This window comes from Gymnodraco acuticeps, unplaced genomic scaffold, assembly GCF_902827175.1.
Source record: "Gymnodraco acuticeps unplaced genomic scaffold, fGymAcu1.1, whole genome shotgun sequence".
Classification (NCBI taxonomy): Eukaryota; Metazoa; Chordata; class Actinopteri; order Perciformes; family Bathydraconidae; genus Gymnodraco; species Gymnodraco acuticeps.
In genome coordinates, this window is record NW_022991375.1 from 1,071,088 (window position 1) to 1,094,819 (window position 23,732).

At 42.0% G+C, this 23,732-nt stretch overlaps 1 protein-coding gene across 1 annotated transcript; it reads left to right on the forward strand.

Annotated features, from left to right (window-relative positions):
• The first annotated feature begins 114 nt into the window (after positions 1-114).
• Positions 115-23,302, forward strand: hibadha (3-hydroxyisobutyrate dehydrogenase a). Its single transcript, XM_034241187.1, has 8 exons — positions 115-241; positions 1,810-1,970; positions 2,206-2,315; positions 2,476-2,597; positions 14,529-14,662; positions 15,742-15,818; positions 20,976-21,132; positions 21,811-23,302. Exons 1-8 carry the CDS (start codon positions 172-174, stop codon positions 21,967-21,969), a joined length of 990 nt encoding a protein of 329 aa, XP_034097078.1. The 5' UTR covers positions 115-171; the 3' UTR covers positions 21,970-23,302.
• Positions 23,303-23,732: the final 430 nt, after the last annotated feature.

Consider the following 23,732-nt stretch of genomic DNA (forward strand, 5'->3'; position numbering starts at 1 on the left):
AAAGGGCATTAAGCAGTAGCACAGGATGTCCCGCCTTTGCCTTCTTCTGATTGGCTGCGGAAACTTATCGAGAGCTGCGATTGGTGGAAACCGCAACTGATCATAGCAGTTCAGTTGGGCTTTCCTTCCTTGACAGCTGTCACTGTACGCTGAGGTCAAGGGGAAAGAAGCATGGCTGCGTTGTTTAGAGGGTCGCGAAACCTATTGTTGGGGGGGACAAAGCATGTCGACCTTGCTTTCGGTAACGTATTCGCTTATGTTGTCAGTATCGTTGTGACGTTTTCCCCGTGTGTTGAGGGTAAAAGGCAAGCGGAACATGCTCTGCTTCAGCCTGTTAGCTAGCTCGTTAGCCAACTGAAAAAGGTGTGAATACTTACTGCTCATGCTAGTTAAGTAAGACAGTGCGGACACAATGTCCTGAGTCTGTCACCTGCTGCGTTGTGTTCAGTCTGCAGTCTGTTAGGAGAGTGTGCTTAATGCATAATTAAATGTGAAGCAATAGCCAGCAGCAGCTCATTTTAATTGACCATGATCTCTTTGTTAAAGACACCTTTAGAGTCTAGATGGATGGGTAAGATATGGATTGAGCTCTTATTGTGTTAGTCTGCTCTGGATGTTGCTATTCTGAATACACCAAAGTGTGTTTTTCTTTACACACATTAATAGGTAGCTTTTGATTGCAACCATAGACACAACGCCCACTCCTCCTGCCCCTCCTACAATACAATGTGGATATAAATTGTCCTTGTTAAGACACTACTTGTAATTCGAAAACAATTGCCATGATAGTATAGTTACACTGCTCCTTACTTCACTGCATTTAACTCTCTGGTGTTCAAATTGTTGTGCTATGAAGTATGAACTGTTGCTTTTTATTCTTTAATGTTGTCGTTGCATTGCAATGGTGTTATTTGGCTACACAAATAATTTCCCTTAATAATGGCCAAAAAAACCAGTGCTTTCTCTTTTCCCCTGGTACTACCTTCATGAAGCAGACGTGGTCTTTCCCCATTCCTGTACAGAAAGTCTCAAAGTCCATTGTACAGTAATAACAGCAATCACTTCAAATGGGTTCCCACACTTGTGTGAACAGCAACATTAGCCATATTATTATTACTCTAGAAAGATAGTAAATAGTGTCATTAGTAGCCAAATATGTCAATCTTTGTTATTTCATCGATCACATCGTAGATAATTATGTTACCAGCTGATGGTGTGTCATGAGGATAACACTTATGTTAGGACAGTTAATATCAACTTGAAGGAATAGTTTTATATCCAGAGTAATAACATTGTGATACAGTATAGTATATGATGAGGAGGTTGTTACATTTACAGTAGAGATTGTTGTTTTTGCTTCACTGTCCAGGCCTAATCCTATTGCTGTGTTCTGGGTTCAGTGCCAGGGTTTCCACTCTGTTTAGTACCTGTTAACCTGGCTGGACCTTGGCTGAACCAGAAGTGTTTAATAGCCTGGCCAGACTGCGCTGAAAGCTGGTCTTAAGTTACAGCAGACAGATTTTCTCTGTTGTTATTGATTGTAAATAGACAATTTAAATCTTGAAAATATACATGTTGCTTTTAACTGGAATGTTTCCTGATAGACATTAGCCATAGAAACCAAAGTTTTCCATAAGACTGCTAGTAGAAAGTAGTCTCACCATCATTTTAAGTACTCCAATATTCTAATCAACTGCACTATCTTTAGTAGATAGCTACTGTGTATAACTTGTGTTTGAGTTGCTCTGGGACTCTTAATTTTCTCTATCTTTTCCACACATCTAATGACAACTTTGTTTTCCTCCTCAGTGTCATCGCGATCAATGGCTTCAAAAACCCCCATTGGGTTTGTTGGCCTGGGGAACATGGGCAGCCCCATGGCCAAAAACCTGCTAAGAAACGGTTATCCTGTTATTGCCACTGATGTCTTCCCTGAGTCTTGCAAGGAGCTGCAGGACATGGGTGCCCAGGTAACACTCATTACATATTGACAAATAAAAGTAAACCAACAAACTTGACAATTATTGCAAGCTTTTACGAAGCAGTTATTGAAACTTAATGCAGATCTTTTTAGAAGAGCTACAAAATAAATATGTGCTATGGGCCAACAGCTTCTCATAAATAAGAACTTCAACACATCCAATGTGTTAATGAATATTGTGTTGTTGATCTAATGTTTTGTGCAATTTTGACTCCAATCTTTAGGTAGTAGACTCTCCAGCAGACGTGGCAGAAAAAGCCGACCGCATCCTCACAATGCTCCCCTCCAGTCCAAATGTGATTGAAGTCTACACAGGTCCAAATGGCATCCTCAAGTAAGCATAATTTACTATTCACGCATTCATGCAACCCTAATGTACCTCTTAAACAATTATAACACAGAAACATCACAATTGCAGCATGTATGAACAGAGGGGCTTGGCCAAACATTTGCTATACATGAAGTGTTAATGCTTTTTGTTTTGCCCTCTTTAGGAAAGTGAAGAAAGGAACCCTGTTGATTGACTCCTCCACCATCGACCCTGCCGTCTCGAGAGAGATGGCCGTCGCTGCAGAGAAGATGGGTGCTGTGTTCATGGACGCTCCAGTGTCAGGAGGTAAGGTGCCAGCCACATTTGTTTCAATGTTTATCCCGTCTCTGCGAAAATATCACAGAATCGTTCATATTCTCTGCTCTCGAGTTTCACCATGTGCAGAGCTTTGTTTCTCTACTCACACATGAAGCAGTGGAGAAACAGCTGAAGTGAAAATAGATAACGTGGTTACAAACAGACTCCATAATGAATGACATGATAACGTCATGGGAGACTGTTGTTTTGGTGTTGTAACCAGAGCTATACCAGTTAATATTCGGTTAAAACAGATTAGTGATGCTGTTTTGCCTGCATTGTGAATCGTGAAGTGCTGCAAGTGATGTAATGAAGCGCCGGAGCCTTTTATTAGGATTGGACATTTTGCCTGACTCCTATTTAAAAAGAATTGCCTTTTAAATGCTACAGTGGTTGTCAGCAACTGGTCACATCTTAACTTGTGAGCCTACAGTTAACACACCAGTTATCATTTACTGGATGGATACTCAACCCCTGGCATTTGCTCACGGTGTTCTTCCCCACTGTTATGGAAGAAAGAACAAATAGGGGCAACAGTCAAACCAGCTTCAAATGTGACATATTTAAATGTGCTGGGCGATGAATCTCGTTCATTTCAATGTGAAGAGCGTCTCATGTTGATTTAAAAAAGTAATTATTATTATTTGGAAAATAAACTCACATATTATTAAATAAACGTTATTAAAATAAATTGAAAATAAATATATTAAAGTGTTAAATTGGAGAATGGAATTAGCTGTTTAAATAAATGTGCCCATATGTTGCACACAAGCAGTCATCCTATATAAAACACTGCATTATTAAACATGTGCATGTTTTTGAGTTGCTGTCTTTCTCTCTAATGTGTTTACACCTGCTTAGTCCATCTCTGCATATTCTAGATTTTGAGATCTGTGTGTAATTTGCTGTTTTTGCTTATGCAAGCTTTGTCTCAAGGAATCACCGGTTTTCTTTCTTTCTTTATGACTAACTGTAAACCAGTAGTTAGGCCATTAAGACTAGGTGTGGATGGCGTTATCAAAAGCAGAATCAGACTCTTGGTTCACTTAAGAATACCAATCATAGTGTTCGAGCCATGACCCCTCAGCCTCACTTCTGAACTGTCTTATTCTCTTTTGTATATCTAAACTTTAGGACCTTTTGGGTTAGTGCTAGGACATGGGTTGTAATTACTGAGCGGGCCAGCCAGTAGGTGCCCTCTTGAGGTTTTATTGCTGCTTTTGACCAGAGGTCTTAAAGGCAAGGTTAAGGTTTTAAGTCCTCATTATGGTGGTGCTGTCTCCCTGTGACGGCTCTTTGACAGAGCACAGGATCACCAGTCGTCCTTAATGGGCTGAGCCGCTGTGGAGAATCCCATGTCAGAGCTTTTCATGTTGATGGAGCCGTAATGGCGGGTATCCCATGTTAGTGCCTTTCATGTCAGATAAAGAGTCATAAAGAGGAGAGAATCTGCCCTCACATGGAGTGCAGGAAAGGAGAGGAGGGAGATAAGACATGAAGGAGACACATCGCAGTAAAACTGTCCGTCTCTTTCTCTTTCATACACACACATTTCTTATTTTCATTCAGGATTACAGTGAAGGTATGCTGACATTCCTGCTCATCTGGTGACTAACTCTGATCATAACAGATTTGCCTTTTATTGCACAATCTTCAATTCATGCACAAAACGCACTGTATTCCCCGCCCTCACCCTGACAAACACAGACTTAGCCCACACTGGCATGTTTACCAGCTGGCGTCTGCAGAACAGACCCGACTGCAGTCAGTGAGATCAGAGCCTTAAGCCTGTTACTCTCCCTTAACACACACGCTGTTTATATACTATAGACAGTTCACAGTTTGTGTGTGTGCAGTCCTCTGTGAAGGTTCTTCCTTTCCTGTCACTTAACTATGCCTCTTTTACTAGCCTGAGATGACCAATGATTTACCTTCTACCTCTGGCCTCTGCAACTAGCTGTGCAGACACTCTTCTTTCCCACACACATGCACCCAGTGTCACCTTGGGACATCCACACGTCACATTCAAGAGTGCATACAAATACAAAGTGCATAAAACAATCACTGGCCCCGAAATGTAAGGAGCATCCCGCTTTTTGATTGTTGTTTGTCTTACAAAAAAACGTATATTTAAAGATGCCACCACCTACGTCTTTAGGAATGTGATGAGCATTTGTAATAGTTTCTGACATTTCTTAGAAAGATAAATGTTTCTGATGTCTTTAAAATGCACACACTTAGACTTTCAGCCCGACTCGTGAATGGTAGTTTGTGTGTGATCTTGATGTCCCAGGCTTTTAAACATAAGGAGACATACATTTCATCAAAGATGGTTTCAGCATGTGGCAACTTCATTCCCAATAGCAACTAAACATGACCACCTCCCTATCCCTAGCCCACTGTCCATCTCTCTGGGTGGGATATGAGGTTACATGCTCTGTTCCAACCAGGAGATGGCACCCTACCCAAATAGGGCATTGTCATCCTCAGGAGGTTTGTGTGTATGTTTGACAGCAGCTCAGCTCAGCTCTGACTGTGACCAATAGTACTTATAATATGCCATATATATATATATCCACAAATAAACCAAATGTTACATATGAAAATAGAAATTGTCTTTAATACATAAAAAAACAACTGGCTTATTCTCAAGCAGACACACAATGATGATACACATTGATTTATTCTATTCTTTTAACATCATTTATTATATTTGCTGAATGAACTTTATAAATATAGACATTTTCTAATAAAAATGTATTTAGTCCACTTGGTGTAACGATACACTCGGCACAGACTTGCTGATCCCCTGTAAACTCTTGCAGACACAGTCTGCTCTTTTTGTGGTTTCTGCATTTGTTTTTAATTTAGGTTTTACTTCTAGATAAAATTAATCCTTTCGTGTATGTGTGGTGTGTGAGGTAGTGTGTTTTACACAGAAATGTCTGTGTGTATGTGCATTGTGTGCGTCACTAGAGGTTTGGCATGCCAACCGTGGGATCTGAATAGTGGAGTCGCAACCCTTTTTAAAAAGATCTATCAAAAAAACTGTAACTTTCTTCTCGTGGGTATCTTGCCTGCTTTCATTTTTGCACACCGACCAGCATCTTGGCTTTTGCCCTGCAAGACCCAGCTGTGTCCTCACACACACACACACACACACACACACACACACACACACACACACACACACACACACACACACACACACACATATAGTTTTAATCTCTGAGCAAACACTTTCCTGCATAGACACAGTTATATTAACTTAGACACTGGCTCGTCAGGCATTTGCTTGCACACACACTTCTACCACTCTCTGGTGTCCTTAAAAGCGTCCGCATGCAAAGTTGACCCACAACAAAACAAACTCTGATGTCACAGGCTCAGGGTGTTGGCACGGCGATGTCAAAAATAGGAGGTCTGGCTAAAAAGTGGCGGGGTCGTTAGCAGTAATTACCCAGAATGCCTGTGTTTGTGTCTGTGTGCCCATGGTGGGCTGCCACATTGCTAACGGACGATGGCTTTTAAAAGGCCCTAAAAAACCTTTCATTGTGTTATTCCCAGCGCTGGGAAAGTCTGCTATCGGGGCAATTGAAAGCAAGAAGGAGCTGTTGTGGGACCATCGGCACTCGAGATATGTTGCTTGTTTGCAAGCTCTTATAATCCTTAGCTAACTACCTCTTTAGGCTGAGTCTCAATACCGCTCTAATCATAACCATACCACATCAACTGAAGCCTGAGTGTTGCAGTGTGTCATTTGCCGACAGTTTGAACGTCATCCTCCAGCCTGTAGGAGCTTGTTCAAACCAACGCTGGCACCAGTTTGTTCGTCACACAACACTGCGTGCCGATCCACTGCATGCCGACTGATACAGACTCCATTTCTCCCTCCAGGCAAACAGGACCTGTGGCTTCTCCCACAAAGATAATCTTTTACTATGAGTAACCCTTAACATGTAGGCAGACTTGAAATGCAGATAGTCATCATTGTATTTTAAAAAGGTTTATTCTTGCCCTTGGACATAAGATTTGAACAAAACACTCATTTTTTCTGGAGCTTTTATTGACATTACACTGTCTAAACTAATGTTTATTCGTTAAAGCATGAACTTTGGTACTTGAAGTCAACCTCTAAATGTTCTTTTTGTCACTGTTACTTCCCTTGTATTTCTGAGCCTCACTGTGCAGAGTAATGTATGTGAAGAGTTGGAAACAGGAAACCAGTTTTCATATTCATCTGATATACGAGTAAGTTTCTCTGTGCTTATTTTACATGTGAATGTAGGAGGTATGAGCACTTTTCACAACTAGTTCGGCAGCCCATCTCAGTCCAGTAGGTGTGATTTGAGTTTTCATTGACATTTACATAGTTGGACTTTTGGGAAAAACCATGTTAGATATTAATGTTCTTACCAAGAATATACTTTTTATATATCTTACAACAGGAAGCCTCTCCAAGTTTTTTCACAGAATTATTTTGGTCCCAAAACAATATGATTTGTTTTGATTGGGTCACACATTTAAATCACAGTATAACATGCTACCATTTTCTAAAAATAGTGAAATGTTTTGATAAATGAGTGCGCATGCTTTGGATAATTTATTTTCCATTATGGGCTTTTTTCTTGGCTCTATATGGTGCATTAATGTGACACTGAGAACTCAGACTCTTGGATTAAGTGGTTGAAAGTAGTAAATAAAGACTCAGTAGCCAGTTCAGACCAGTCTAACTAAATGTTTGCCACTGGTATGCTTGGTGAGAGGAAGCAGCATAAGGGCTCTGAAGGCAGTTTAGTGAAGGTTAGTGGTATTTTCTGACACTGAGTTAAGGAATCATGTTGGACGGGCAGGGGGTGTTGCTGTCGCAGTCCATCAAGTTGATGGCTCACCAGTACTAGAGAGCGTCAGTGGTCCAAAGACTAGATTAGCATAACAAGCCTCTCACTGACGGGTTCCGGTGACATAGGGGGAAAGAGGGGGGGCAGTGGGAGAAAGGGTGTAGGGCGGTAAAGTGACCAGGGATGTCGATGATGGAGGGGTGGTGAGGGGGGGACTCTAGCCCATGCTCCAGATGGGGGGAGACCCACAGCAGCTGGGGACTGGCTCTCACATCTCTGCCCGTATGTCATCTGCTGTGTGTGCAGGCACATCGTAAGCTGGTGTATGAGCAAAACAAAAAATCTGTCAAATGTAGCTCAAACGTCAAACTGCATGTCACTCACCCAAAAGAGAATTAGCATTCTGTCTGTATCAAGGACAGTTTCTGCACTGGAGCCATAATAATGGGTCTGCTTACAGATTAGTCTATTGACAGATAAATAATCGGCTATAATACAAGCAATTATAATCCAATAACTGTTTTAATTAAGTAATTCTACATGCAGAAAATGGCAGGAAATGCTGTTTTCAGCGTCTCGTATAGAGATTCCCTTGTTTTTTCAATTTAAATTAATACTAAACTAAATATCTTTTCAGTATTAAGTCCAACCTTTTTCTCTAATGGAGTATTTTAATGGTGTGGTATTGTACTTTCCTTAAAAAGGTATACCATGATTTTACTTGTTGATTGAGTAGTTATAGGGAGAAAGAAGTTGCAATGACGGAACAAAAGTCTACAAATAATCTTACCCTAACTACTTTCATAATGAAGTCACTTTTTAATGCAAAAATACCAGAAAATACTGTTTTCAGCTTCTCAAATATGGACAATTCTTGCTTCTTTTTTTCATTATCATTTTAAATAGAATATCTTTAGGTTTTGGATTGACAAAACAAGACGTTTAAAGACATAACCATGGACATTAAGAAACAGGGATGGATACTTTCACTACTTCTGAAATGTTATGGACCAACAATGAAATACTTAGTTTAGAAAATAGGGTGCAGATTTAATAAAACATTTAAAAAATCTTTTGAGTGCAGCTCTATTCTGCACTTCAACCGTTGGATTGTAAATGTGTTTGTGTATAACTGAGACCAACCTAATTGGGGATCATTATTAACTTGTTCCGTCGTAGATGAGTCTCATTGGGCCAGAGAAGGGATTGATCGTGGACCTTTCCTGCTCCCTTTATCCTGTGTCACCTCCCATTGACCAGCCTCTCCCCCACGGACTGGAGTTACTCATGATGATGATGAGGGCTGGCCTAGTGGTCAATGGACAGGCATTACAAACTAAATCCTTAGGGCTGTATTAACATTAGTTTATAAGAAACTATGTTGACACTTGAATTATCTCTTCCGTTATTTTCTTCTAAAAACCCAAACTTCCACTCGCAGTTCTCATGGAGCGTTTCCGTGCAGCAGTCAGTTCTCATGGAGCGTTTCTGTGCAGCAGTCAGTTCTCATGGAGCGTTTCTGTGCAGCAGTCAGTTCTCATGGAGCGTTTCCGTGCAGCAGTCAGTTCTCATGGAGCGTTTCCGTGCAGCAGTCAGTTCTCATGGAGCGTTTCTGTGCAGCAGTCAGTTCTCATGGAGCGTTTCTGTGCAGCAGTCAGTTCTCATGGAGCGTTTCTGTGCAGCAGTCAGTTCTCATGGAGCGTTTCCGTGCAGCAGTCAGTTCTCATGGCTCTGCGCTCGTTAACTGGAGCCGATAAAGAGTCTGTTTTCAACACAACGTCCGAACATTAGCAAAGTTGGCAGACAGTGCTGATTTATTTTATTTAGCGATTTTGGTTTCTGCTCGTACAGTTTCACGCATTTACTTGATATCCGTTGTGCTTTTTACAGGGTCTGCTTGGGTTTTTAATTTGTTTGAGAAAAAGATCTGCCCTGGGGTGTAATTATAATGGTGGGCCACATGATGCTGCGTTGTTGGCCTGTAAACATCCTACCCCCACTGGCTTACACTGCCAACAGTCAACTCCCATCGACAAAGCTGTTAGGCTTGAAGTGTGAAAGCTCTTTTCAGTCTGACTTACAGATTGCTGTCAGGCAAGCAAAAACACAACATGTGGATATTGTTAAGAACTTTGGCAAACAATACGAAAATAATGCCAAAACCAGAGTTTGTTTACACGAACTACATTTGGACATGGACTTAAGCGTAACCCTTAATCACTCCTGGCGTCCTCACAGAACATTTACATTATCATTTTAGGAAATAGGGTGTTTGGAAGAGCTCAAATTATATTATAGGTGTTGTTTTTGCTTAAAGTGTTTCTTTGTATACTCTGCGGGAGAAAAAAGGGTTGTGGCTTGTTGTCAAATGCGTCATTCAGTAACAAACTCTTTTTGTGTGTGTATGTGCGTTTGCAACTGAGTGTGTTGTTTGCGTAGCCTCATATTCACAAATGTAGCTTCATTTAAACCCACCACCAATAAAAAAAAGTGCCTACTGGAACATGCGGCTCGTAACTCCGAGACACGGCCTCAGAAGCTCAGACTGACGTCTTATTGGCGGGCCAGCTCTGGGATCTGCACCTGTCTCTGGTACACACACACACACACACACACACACACACACACACACACACACACACACACACACACACACACACACACACACACACACACACACACACACACACACACACACACACACACACACACACACACACACACACACACACACACACACACACAGGAACCCACACACTGATACTGCATGCACACACCAGAGACATTCTCACTTACTTTGTACATACATGCGCCACTTCAAAAAGAGTTTAAAAGGTTATAACCTTGTCATGAATTGCTTTGGTTGATTGTGCTGTGTGTAATGAAAGAAGTGCTAATGAATTGAGTGCTCACTACAAAACCAAAGCTGTTTCTCTGATCTTCCTTTGCCTTTACACAGCCAGCTTCACCCTCTCATGTTTATGGTTGATGACTGTCGTCGAAGCCTGCTGTCAAGCATCTGTACTAATAGGGCTTGATTGCCTGCTTATTAACTTGAATCTTGTTAATTGAGGAGATCAGATGAAGGAGATGTGTCTCCTTTTGAATTAAAGCTAACTTGCACGGGCCACACACACACACACACACACACACACACACACACACACACACACACACACACACACACAGATATGCACATTGTGTGGTGCCTCCATACGTCATGCAACATATTATTGGAGCGCCTTACTCTTTCACTCTACAAATTAAAAGCCACAGAGTAGCTCATTAATATTCCAGCCAGCTTCAGCGTACTGTGAGAATATTTGTGTTTGGTTATTTAACAGTAAGGACCAACCAGAACTTGTCCCCTGGAGCAAGATGAGAGAAAGTGACCGAGGAGAAGATACGTTTTTTCCCAAGGGAATTATTTCCCAAGAGGATCGCCTGCTAGACATTAGACTGATGTGTTTTTTATCCAAATCTCAAAATTATATTACATATTTATTAAGTATGTTTTTGGCATTATATACGTAACCTCTCCGTTGTGGAAGTGTTTTCAGTATTTGCATCCCTCCTCTACTCTTTCCTCTCCATCTCAACCCTGTATCTTCTATCATAAGTGCCCCCCCAACCCTTCTACACACACACACGCACACGCACACACACACGCACACACACACGCACACACACACACACACACACACACACCTTGTCTTCCCCCCTAGGGGGCGTTGTGTAGTTGTGCAGTGCTAACGATCCCGGACTGTCACTCCCGCTGGGATGGATGAGCCGGCGGGCCCGGCGCTCAGGAAGCCTCATTAGGATTCCTCTTTAATCCGTCTCTGACAGGACCAGTCCGAGAACGGGATGTCCCCTCACACACACACACACACACACACACACACACACACACACACACACACACACACACACACACACACACACACTTACACACACGCGGTAGAACCATAGCCACTGCATAGACATCACAGAATAACACACAAACACAAATGCACTTTTGCCCATACACAATGAACAGACTCACTGACACCCCCATCACACACATTGTTATGCTAATGATTTGTTATTCTTCCACCAACAAGGATCTTCCATCATCCCGGTGTCACTGCCTATAGAAATCCACTACAGATCATAAGAGCTTATTATGGGTGATTAGTTAATTTGAGGGGGGGGGACGCTGGGAGGTAGGAAGAGAAATATCGTTTTCCTTCTCTGCTGTCATCTCTAAAACTCTCTCGCTCTCTCTCTCTTGCTCTCCTTCTTTCTCTCCTTAGCGAAATATATTGATCAGCACGTTGACTGTGTTATCAATAATCTCCTCTTTAGTCGTCCACAAACAGTGATCTCCACTAATGAACCAGCACAGTTGTCACACGGCTCTTTCTGTGCGTCCGTGTGTGTTTGTGTGTTGATGTGTATTTGCCTGTTAGGGAGAACACAAGCCTGAAGAATGAAAACTAGTAAAGGAAATAAGAAGTGATAAGAGGTATTGAACTTTTACAACTATCTGTAAGTAAGATAAACTCCAATCGACTGTCATTATTTGTATGATTATTGATACATTTATAATGATAGCATAGTCGAGAAAAGTGTTATGACTACTTCCGCCGTGTGTATCACAACTAACTTCAACTATTTGGCCAAACAAACAGTAAAATCACCATAAATCTGAGCAATCTGTCACCAAAAGAAACTGTCCTTATATTACACTAAAATAGACTAAGTCAGGCATATAAATGACATTAAAAAAGACAACAGAAAGTCACAGAAAGGATCAGAGTCTATCATGTCTATGGTCTGTGAACCATATGTGTGTATGATGGGTGTGTGTGGCGGCCTTATGTTAAGCGTGTGTTTGCCGTGGTCCATCGGCAGCTGCCGCAGTGTGGGCTTCGTTGTGTGGCCCTAATGACCTGCTGACAGCTCAGCACTGACACACACACACACACACACACAACACACACACACACACACACACACACACACACACACACACACACACACACACACACACAGTGTAGTGGCATCATACACTTGACAACAGAAGAGCCAATTAAAGAAGGGGGAGGAAAAAGAGATGTATATTTATGTTTATGGATCATAGTACAGTAAGTCTCCTCGCCTCCCATATCCTTTCCCCTTATTTCCTCTACCCTTATTTCCTCTCCTCTGTTTTCCCTCTCCCCTCCCCTCTTCTCCCCTTTTTTCCTCTCCCCTCCTCCTCTCCTCTCCTCCCCTTTCCTCTGCAGTAAAGTCTATAATGTGACTTCAGCTGTTTTGTCCCTGGTAATTCCCTTTTAATTATTAACACTGACATTATTAGGCTTTCACTATTAAGAGCCCTTTCATTAGAGCCAGACGACACCCTAAAGAGACATTTGAACTATCTCTCTCTCTCTCTCTCTCCTCTCTCTTCTCCTCTCTCTCCTCTTCTCTCTCTCTCTCTCTCTCTCTCTCTCTCTCTCTCTCTCTCTGCCTTCCCTTTTCTTCCTTTCCTTTTCCCAGATAACTGAAAAGTCCCTTTGCATGCAGAGTCACAGTCTTTTTACTTCAGTACTTTTCTAAATATTGTGTTTGAGATCAGAATGATATTACATTGTTGTCCCTGTGTGAGTTTGTGTATACATTATGTGTGTACCAGCTGTGCTCTGTGTTAATGTTTGGAGTTATTCAATAAAGCATGCAAGGAACACTGCCATTGCACAGGAGACTCAGGCCTGCTGGGTCGAGCCCACTCTGAAAGGGGTTAGTTCTGCATTAAGGACCCTGTGGGGTGGGCAGAGGGGGGGGTGAGGTTGCCTCCCACAACATGGCACGCTCCTTAAGCCATCAGGCACGGTGAGGGACGTCTAATTGAACATGATAAAGTGTAAAGTTAATTACCCCTCACGCCTGTCACTGATACCCCCATGAGGGGGGCTGGCCTTAGGCACAGCTGTTGGTGTGTGTGTGTGTGTGTGTGTGTGTGTGTGTGTGTGTGTGTGTGTGTGTGAGTGTGTGTGAGAGACAGAGAGAGTAAGGGTGACAGGACAAAAGGCAAAGGCTCCCACGAGGGTTGTGCAGAGGATGATGGCAACAATCGGCTTTTAAAGATACCTCTGGCCCTCTGGTGCTCGACTACTTAACACGCCTGTCCCACTATGAGTCCAACACACACACACACACACACACACACACACACACACACACACACACACACACACACACACACACACACACACACACACACACACACACACACACACACACACACACACACACACAGTACACATTTGACCTTTTACACACTGTTGTTAGTGTTGAAACAGTCAAGTGGCTGATGTATTATGTTCTTTTGTGTGGCAAATCTACACATTTGAGTTGGATACACCTGTTTACTTAGGCTCAAACTGCGGCTGCGCTATTTTTATTTGTCACGTTTAACTCACTCTTTGACCTTGTATAAAAGTGTGTAGTGTGTTGCAGGCAGAGCTGTTAATCTTTTCATTATGTCATGATCTGATTCGATTTTGGATTTGTGAAAAATCATTGCATGAAGGCATGAAATTACGTATAACGTAATTAAACATTATTTGAAGAAAAAAAAAGATAAACTCCCTTGCAAACCTTAGACAAATGGTATTCATGCTACACTTGGGCATTAGTAACATTTCACTTTTTTGTTTAGTATTTCTCAATCCTCAGTTAATTAAAAAATAACAAGTATACAAAAAAAAATAGGCTGTCTGATAGATAAATAAATAAATATTGGTAGGCAGTTCACACAATAATGCTTAATACAACTTTGACTTGGTGTGTAGGATTGTCCTCATTGTATCTTAATCTATGTTTGTAGAAAAACATCTTCAATTTTTTTAAGTTGTGAATCAAGTCAGAATATTACAATATGAATTCTTACACGAATCAATTTTCCCTCCAACACTATTTTCAGGTCCACAGGTCTGGGTCGTACTATTTCAGAGCCAGGGGATGGACGTGATGAATGTGTGTACTCAAGCACAGCGTGTGTTCACCTGAGTTAACATCAGCACAGTTTGAACATGTGTTCTGCGTTCAGGTGTCGGCGCTGCCAGCTTGGCCAAACTGACCTTCATGGTGGGGGGAGCGGAGGAGGAATACAACGCTGCGCAGGAGCTGCTCACCTGCATGGGAGCCAATGTTGTCTACTGTGGAGGGGTTGGCACTGGACAGGTAAAGACTAATGCATGCTAACACACACACTCTCACACACTCACTGCCTTGTTTCAGTAACTTAAACACATACTGTACTTTATATATGAACTTACTCCTTTCCATGATTTGCGTCTTTTCATTGATTACATTATATTTTATTTATTTTATTAATAGGTATTTCTTTTTTATCCTATTTATTGATTTTGTCTTCTTTTATTTTACCGAAAGGGATCACCATTTCTTTGTGTTTTATTTTTGATTAGCTTTTACTGCTGTGTCTCTTAAAGTGTTTTTATTTATTTTTTTATTTGATGCTGCATGTAAAACTCTGGTTGTGTTTTAAGTTGTGTTTGTGCTGCCCCTGATGCAAGAAAAGTGCTATACAAATAAAGCTTATTATTATAAAAATAAACAACTCATGGTTTGTGTATTTAAATATTTATAAAATGCACTATAATATTGTTCATTTTGAACTTTTAAATGATAGTCCATTATTCTACCATCTTGCCTTTAACATAATAAAAAAGGAATCTTAAGCAGTTTGAATATCACACTTTCAAATCAAATCAAATCAAGTTTTATTTATATAGCACATTTTTAAAACGATTTTTGGTCGAGCCAAAGTGCTGTACATACAATACAAATACTTTACAATAAAAACACTTTACAACAAATACAACAGCACAAATAAAAAAATCACACACAGGGAAATGTCAGGAGTCGTGCTCCGCTCAGACTAGAAGACCAGAGAGAAGAAGTGAGTTTTAAGTGTTGATTTAAAAACCCCTAGGGTCTGGGCCGACCTCACATGGAGGGGCAGAGTGTTCCAGAGCCTGGGGCCAGCTGCTGCGAAAGCTCGGTGCCCTTTAACTTTTGAAAATTATTTAAAAAATAACTAATCCAGGAATTGTCATGCTTGATGTCTTAGTGAAATATCTTTGTAGGTAGCCACTTGATTGGCACATTCACAAGTCTATAGTATCTGAGTATGATGTACCTTTTTAAATGTATTCACATCCTGTATTACATGTTGTCTTGGAAACCTCATTATACACAAAATAAAAGTGCCTGTTCTGTTTTAATTGAATCTTCTGTAGGCCGCTAAGATCTGCAACAACATGCTCCTGGCCATCGGGATGATTGGGACCGCAGAGACAATGAACCTTGGCATCAGGTACAGTCGGCCGATGCTGCGCTAAGCTGCTTCCTGCCTGTTATCCTAAAGGGAAAAGCAAGGATGAAGATAGATTTACATGGGAAAGGTTAATGTAGCTGTAACACTTTGCAGCAGAGCAAAGACATTCTGACACAGGGAAACCTCTGATTGGGCTATTAAAAATGGATATACCTTACTTCAACTTATACCACCTAAGCTGTTAAATGGAAAATGAGCTAGTAATCACAATATGTTGCTCGTGGAGACCAGTGAGGTGTAACTTCATGTCAAAACCAGCTGTTCAGTAGATCCAGTGGGCTTCCTTTTTCTTGTTGAGGGATGTAGAGCAGTAGACTTTTCCTCCCGAGTCAAGCAAAATCAAGATATTTGTTTGTAAGCCGTACAATCACCATGATCTTCGAGGTGGCACGTTTGAGGGTCCCTTTGATATAGCTGTGTGTGTGTGTGTGTGTGTGTGTGTGTGTGTGTGTGTGTGTGTGTGTGTGTGTGTGTGTGTGTGTGTGTGTGTGTGTGTGTGTGTGTGTGTGTGTGTGTGTGTGTGTGTGTGTGTGTGTGTGTGTGTGTGTGTGTGTGTGTGTGTGTGTGTGTGTGTGTGTGTGTGTGTGTGTGTGTGTGTGTGTGTGTGTGTGTGTGTGTGTGTGTGTGTGTGTGTGTGTGTGTGTGTGTGTGTGTGTGTGTGTGTGTGTGTGTGTGTGTGTGTGTGTGTGTGTGTGTGTGTGTGTGTGTGTGTGTGTGTGTGTGTGTGTGTGTGTGTGTGTGTGTGTGTGTGTGTGTGTGTGTGTGTGTGTGTGTGTGTGTGTGTGTTTTATGGAAGTGCAAAGGGGTCAGCCCAGCCCCGATTGGGAGCCGCCTATGCTGGAGAGAGATGGATGAGGGGGCGGAGCCAAAGATTCTGATTTACATCTACTGATTGAGCTCTCACCAGTATCCTGTCACAAGCCTGTCATTGAACACCGCCTAGATATCCCATCATTCATCATGGCACAAAGGCTGAGAATGATGGGATATGAAGTCTTCTGAATTAAACCAAATCATTTGGATATGACCTAAAATATGTGGCTCATCGAAGGATTCAAAAGTATCTTAACATCCAAATCAATCAATCGTTGGTTAAATTGTTAGGAAATTAAGTCTACACATCAGTTATTCTTCACATGAATGAATTAACCTGAGCCATCACAATAGTTTTTTTGACCTCACAAATGTGAATTTATAATCTACTTTATTATTACACATCCCCTGCCAATAATAGACTGTTCCCTCTGTTTAGTGTGTAACTATTATGCATTTGTATGGGTTTTGCACCTTAAATGGTTTGTGTTTGTGTGTGTGTGCGTGCATGTACGCGAATTGCTTTTCTCACAGTGCAGCTGTGTTAGTGCCGCTGATTTATCTGTGCTGAGACAGAGGAGGAAAATTGGCATGAGCAGTCGCACATAAATCCCCCCACTAGGCCTCTGAAATATGGAGGCATTAAGGGAGCAACACAGATTTACACATTGCCACACTGTCTCTAATGCACACACACACACACACACACACACACACACACACACACGCACACTTTGACACACAGATTTACATCCACAGACACTGAAGACAGCAGTTTTCTAGCAAACTGCGACAGACTGTGCACATCATTGTAACATATGCCAATGAATAAAAGGATACGAATGCTAACTACGGCATCCTTTCACTTTGATTGTGAATTATTTTTTACATGCAAACTGACCCTTCAGTTATTCAGTTATGATTGTGTGTGCGCATACATGCATGGTGTGTGTGTGGGTTTCCATGTCCCCCCCCTTCTTACTAACCAATCTCTGGGGCTTTATTATGGGGTTTGACAAAGACTGTCATCGTTTAGAGAGAGCCCACACCCGTAAATCTCCCATGCTGCATTGCGGCCCAGCCTCTTATGCAGAGAGGGCGCTCTCTTAGCCGTATATGCACACACACACACACGCACACACACACACACACACACACACACACACACACACACACACACACACACACACACACACACGACACAGTCATACACAAAGGAGACTGAACACTCACTGCCAATTTACAGGAAAATGGCAATAACATTTTATCATGCTGGACTTGGGCCTGATAGAGCTGCCCTTTCTCGAATATGTGTATGAGTGTGTGTGTTTCTCCCCACACACACACACACACACACACACACACACACACACACACACACACACACACACACACACACACACACACTTAGACACATACATGCACAGTTCTGTTCGTGGAGCTAATTTGTTGATCTCAGATGGAAGCTCGGGCCGTCTCCAACAGAGCGTGACGTTTTCTTAGTGCAAGGAATGGCCACGCATGACAATTATGAGCACACACACACACACACACACACACACTTCCCTCCCAGCCCGCATACACAGCCTATTATTTGCCGTCCTTCTCGATTGGCTTTTTTTCCCCCATTCCTGTTTTCTGTACCTCCTCATTTTTATTCTTTCCTTTTAATCCCTTCATTTCTCCTCTGTCTGCCATCATTTTTGCACGCAGCCAACCAGTCAGTGGTAGAGGGGGGTGAAAATCTGCGGAGAGTAGCGGAGAGACGGGCAGCAGTGATTTTAATGATGCACATGAAGATGAAAGGAGAGGAAAAAGAGAAGAGAGGCGACTGGCCTAGGAAGGGATATGAGGCTTTTTACGGTTCACCTTGCACATGTGTACCTGCACTCATTCATGCATAAAGACAAGCACTCACAAGTAGGGACACACATATTTGCTCTTTAATTCTTTTATGAGGAAGACAACAGGCGGATCTAAGGGCATAACAACAAAACCCTTTGTGTTGAGAGACAGAAGTAGGTTTGCCACAGGACACACAGATACACATCTCTCCCCCCTTTTAATGAATTGTGAGCATATGTTCAGATGAAAATTAAAGTTGGGTGATAAACGCGCTTGTTGCCTCTATAAATGGGATAGTAAACGCTTGTGTGTGTGTGTGTGTATGTGCTCGTTAGCTCTGTAATGTAATAATAAATTGGGCACGGGTTGGCTTCCTCTCCTGTGGCATCAAACGAGGACGAGAAGCTAATCGCAATGAAACAGACAGTTAATATCAGCGCTGCAAATGAACTCCACCTGCTAGAGCCCTCCAGCACATCAACACCCTCCTCTCTTTTCTTCATCTCTCTCCCTCTCACTCTCACATTTCTTTAATGTGCAGCGGCATCGCACAGCAACACGTTTGTTTCACCGTTTGTGTCTTTGTGTGTTTATCCATGTCAATCTTGTTAAAGCGTGACATGTCCTCTTCTCCACGCAAATTACCGCAGGCGAGGAACAACACCACTGCGTCAGCTAATAACCACGGCGGTGTGTGTGAGTGGCTGTGCGGGTCTGCGTGTGTGATGGGAGCAGGAGGGGAACTTCATTGATTTATCGTTAACAGAGGACAACAGCTCCCCGTCAGCGTCTCTGGTCGCTATAACAAACGATCTGTGCGCTCGGACGCGCTTTATTATAGCTCAGCCAGTAACCTTTTCAGCTGCTGACCCAGAACGCAGGGAGGGGCTGCCTGCTTGTGTGTGCGAGAGAGTGTGTGTGTGTGTGTGGAGAGATGGGGGGTTTGTGCGCGGTGTCAAACATATGTCCCCTAGAGTCCTCAGACAGGGAGGTGTCAGCGGGGAAGACGAGGGGGAGGAAGAGGAGAGAAGGCGGAGGAGGAGATGAGAGGCAGGATGGCGAGGGATGCTTCAGACGGAAACTAAAAAAGCCATCATGAGCGAGACTGACATTAACAAATTGCAAGCTAAAACACATGTTAACTAACACACACGCATATGCACGCATGCGGCGGCACTCATGCCACATTTCCAAAACTGTTAAAAAAACACAGGACACAAAAGAGACGAAAGACATGGAGAGTGTAAACGCAATCCCCATTCTTAATTAGTTAGTAGACAGCTAATAAAAACTGTGGTAGTAATGGCAGAATGAGTGCCAGGTGGAGGGAGGGAGGGCAGAAGAGCGGGAGGGAGGCTGCTGGCCTTAAGGACCTATGATGGTTTAATAGTCAAATTGAGAGCAGAAAAGAGTTACAGGCCTGTAAGTAACAGTGAAGTGAGGCAGCCAGGGCTTGATGTGGTCCGCTTTAAACTGGCCTTTAAACCGTTAATACACAAAAGCTGCACTACACAGACCAACACAGACGCTATAGTTACACCCTCTTCCCTGTAATGGTTGGCACTTTGTTTCACTCCCTGCTTCTGTCTGTCTTTTTGCTTTTTGCATATCATAGCCTGGAGACTTGCATATGAAAGTGGGTTGCTGCAAAATGGGGCAGCAGAAGTAAGAGCGTTCTTCTATACGTGACAGCGAGGTTTATGGCTCCCCTGTGCTGCTTAACCACTTCTCCTCCTCTTTCTTTCATGAAAGAGGGATGATGAAGGATAGATGTGCTGGTAAACATCAATACTGCATTAGCCAGCATTACAAAGCCTTCAGCCATTAACACTGAGGAATGGTCACAGCCTAGCATAAGGTTCAATGGGGGTCACCACGATCACCAGCCGCCCCACACCCATCTTTTTCCATGTTGCTATTTTGCTCTGTTTTGAAAATGGATTCAATAATCGCTGAGTCGTCTGTCCCATTTTCTTACTAGTTTATTAGTATGTTTTTGTGTATACTCGTTGGGGACATTCATTAGTACAGAATAACAGTGACTTCTAGAAGTGTCCAACGTGTCACACTTGTAGCTAAAGATAATTTCCAACACAAGTTCCTTGATGGGCATTGATAGTTTAGGTAATCATTAAATGACTGTACATGACACACTTCAAACACAAGGACAACCTTCCATGGCAGTACACAGATAATGACTAGTTGGTGTCAACAGCTCTGGTCAATGTTTAACCACACCTTGAAAGCTGAAGAAAGCTCTAAAATACTGAATACTAAAAATGCTCAATTTGGTCGAGCTAGCAGGTAGCACAATCCAGAGGGTTGAGCCTTTAATCAAGGATGCAGTTCGTTTGCAATTTTGTTCTGATATGTACTAAAACCAGCATAGCGAGTAAAAGAAAGACTCCTATAATCACCCATAAATGTTGATGTTAACATGCATTAAGAACCGACTGACCCCTTCTCCTCCTTTCCCAGACTGGGTTTGGACCCCAAGCTGCTGGCAAAGATCCTCAACATGTCTTCAGGTCGTTGCTGGTCCAGTGATACGTACAATCCAGCCCCTGGCGTCATGGAGGGAGTCCCCTCTGCCAACAACTACCTGGGGGGCTTTGGAACCACACTAATGGCCAAGGTACAACCTGTCCCCTGTCTTTAAGTCACTTTCTTGATTAAGCTTCTTTTCGTCATTCATTTTTTTTTACAATAAAAGGCTTGTTAGGTAGATCCAACATTTCAAAACAAAAACACAAAATATAATAAAATTAAACAAAGTCCCAAATCTTCATATTTTGTTGAAGCTGGATTTTTTTTTCCCAGGATAATAACCTTAATGGTTAATAATTTATCAAAGTTGTTAGAATCTAATGTAGTCCTAATTGACTAATTATTTTAGCAACTACGGCTAATTTGCCCTTTTTCTTTTCTTTTTGTCTGTTTTTTGTCAATCTCTTTCTCTCAATCTCAACCCTGTCATTTATTTTGTGTCCCTTTTTAACTGCTCTTTTGTCTGTGTGTGATACTCCCACTCTCCTCCTCACCATCCCATCTGTGACTTATTGTGCGCCACTTCATTTTACTGTCACTGCATTAGCTCTTCTGTATGGGTCAGTCTGTGCCTGTGTATTATTTAGTGCATCTGGGGGTCGTTTAATACACTTGCAATGTGTGCTCTGCATACATAAGCCTGGGACGTTAAATTAACACACCAAACTTCTGATAAAATAAGGATATTTATTTGATCAGCCTAGATATACAGAAATAGATTCTATGTTAGTGTAAAAACCCTGCCTCTCTTTCTCCGTCTATCTAGGATCTTGGTTTGGCTCAAAACACTGCCACCAACACTAAGACACCCATCCCTCTCGGTTCCCTCGCCCACCAGATCTTCAGAGTCATGTGCGCCCGCGGCTACGCTAACAAGGACTTCTCATCCGTCTTCCAATTCCTACGTGAGGAGGAAGGACAGTGAATGGAGGGGGAGCACAGTTAACTGTGATGTGACCATACATAAACCCACATGCACACACTACAACCACACACCCCAGTGCCCCTTATCCCACTATGCTCAGGAGAGACGAAGGTCTTACCCTCCGGCGCAGATCTGCGCTCCAATTAACATACTGTATGTCGCAACATGTCCCCTCATAGCATTAGCTGAATCATATTTTCAATTCACGACTCTCTCCCTGCATGGGGGAAATGCTAAAACTGACCTTAGATCAGTATCTAGAGACAAAGCAACTCTCTTCCCAGTCTGGGCTGAGAGTGGAAAATGAGAAGTAGGATGAAGCGCTGAAGGCTTATGGATAGCATTCAAATAATATGTGGATTTTCAAGATGATTGATAAGTAATAACTGCATGATTGTTCAAAGTTAAGGTATGCTTTTGTTGGGTTTGTGCTGCGTATTGCCTGTTACCCAAATGACCTCTGGCCTGTCATTGCTAAATAAATGAGGACAGAAAAGAAAGCTACAGTAAGGATTCACATAGTGATGGACTTTTCATTGAAGAGACAGTGCAAGAGAGTGCAGAGTTAAAGGCACCCCATTTCTATTGGGAGAAGAGAAAATCCCATATTCTCAACATGTAAGGTTGAGCTAGCCACACCATGGACTCAAAGTTCACTTGTTTTGTTACATTTGTCTGTTTATGGCAGGGAGGTGGATGTCATTCAATCACCTCCTCGTCATGTGAGTCATCCTGCCAGCAAAACTTTGTATTTGTTGATTTCATTTTTCAGTCATCCAGTTTATTTTTCACGTTTCATTTTGTAACAACATTTGCATCAGCCCTCACTGGATAGACCACTCAACTTCTGCATTACAACTTTAAATACTGTGATATATACCTGGTTATTTTTGCACTGTGTGCATCGCAGTGCGATGTGCCGGGCCATTTTGATACAGTTACAGAATCTTTCAAACTTACCTCAACCGTATACATCTGCTTATCGAGCCACTCGAGTATTATTTTGTGACCAATCTACTCTTCACTACAAAATGTTGTTCTCATTGTCTAGCACTTTCTCTCGCCAGGTTTGACTTTGAATATCTCTCCTCTCTTTCTCTCTGTCTCTCAACTTGTACGACATCCATGTAAAGTGTAAGCGAGGAACATTTCCTCCCTGCTCTAAACAAATGTACATAATGTATATTTCATATTGTTGCGTAGTATTGAAGAAGAATCGAAATGGACTGTCACTTTTGTAGTAAAATTCATTAATAGTGTCTACAGTTTGTCTTTGCTCTGTTAAACAGATCCTCAGTCACGCTGTAACCTAAAATAAAAGATGTTCTGTGTATCGGCTGTTTGTCTGGTTTTGTAAGATTAGTGTAATAATAATTTGTAATAACTTGACAGATAGCACTACTTCTTCAGCAACATGCAGATGTTGCTGAAGAAGTAGTGCTATCTGTCAAGTTATTGACATAGGTGAACAAAGAATAACCTTTGAGAGTGACTCTGTGGCCATTTTACTTTTAAATGAATGAGAACATAAACGCCCAAATAGTTCAGTAAGATTGATCCTCTAGGGACCATAAATATCTGTACAATGTTTATCAATATACCGAATAGTTGTGATATTTAGAGATAGTGGATTCATTTTCTAACTTTTGAGATCATACCACCATCTACTGATAAGGAACTAAGCATTTGAAGAATATAGGTAAAACATTTGACCTAGTATGTGCTCATTACTTTCATCCAGTAAGAGGCGTCGCTCCTTTGAT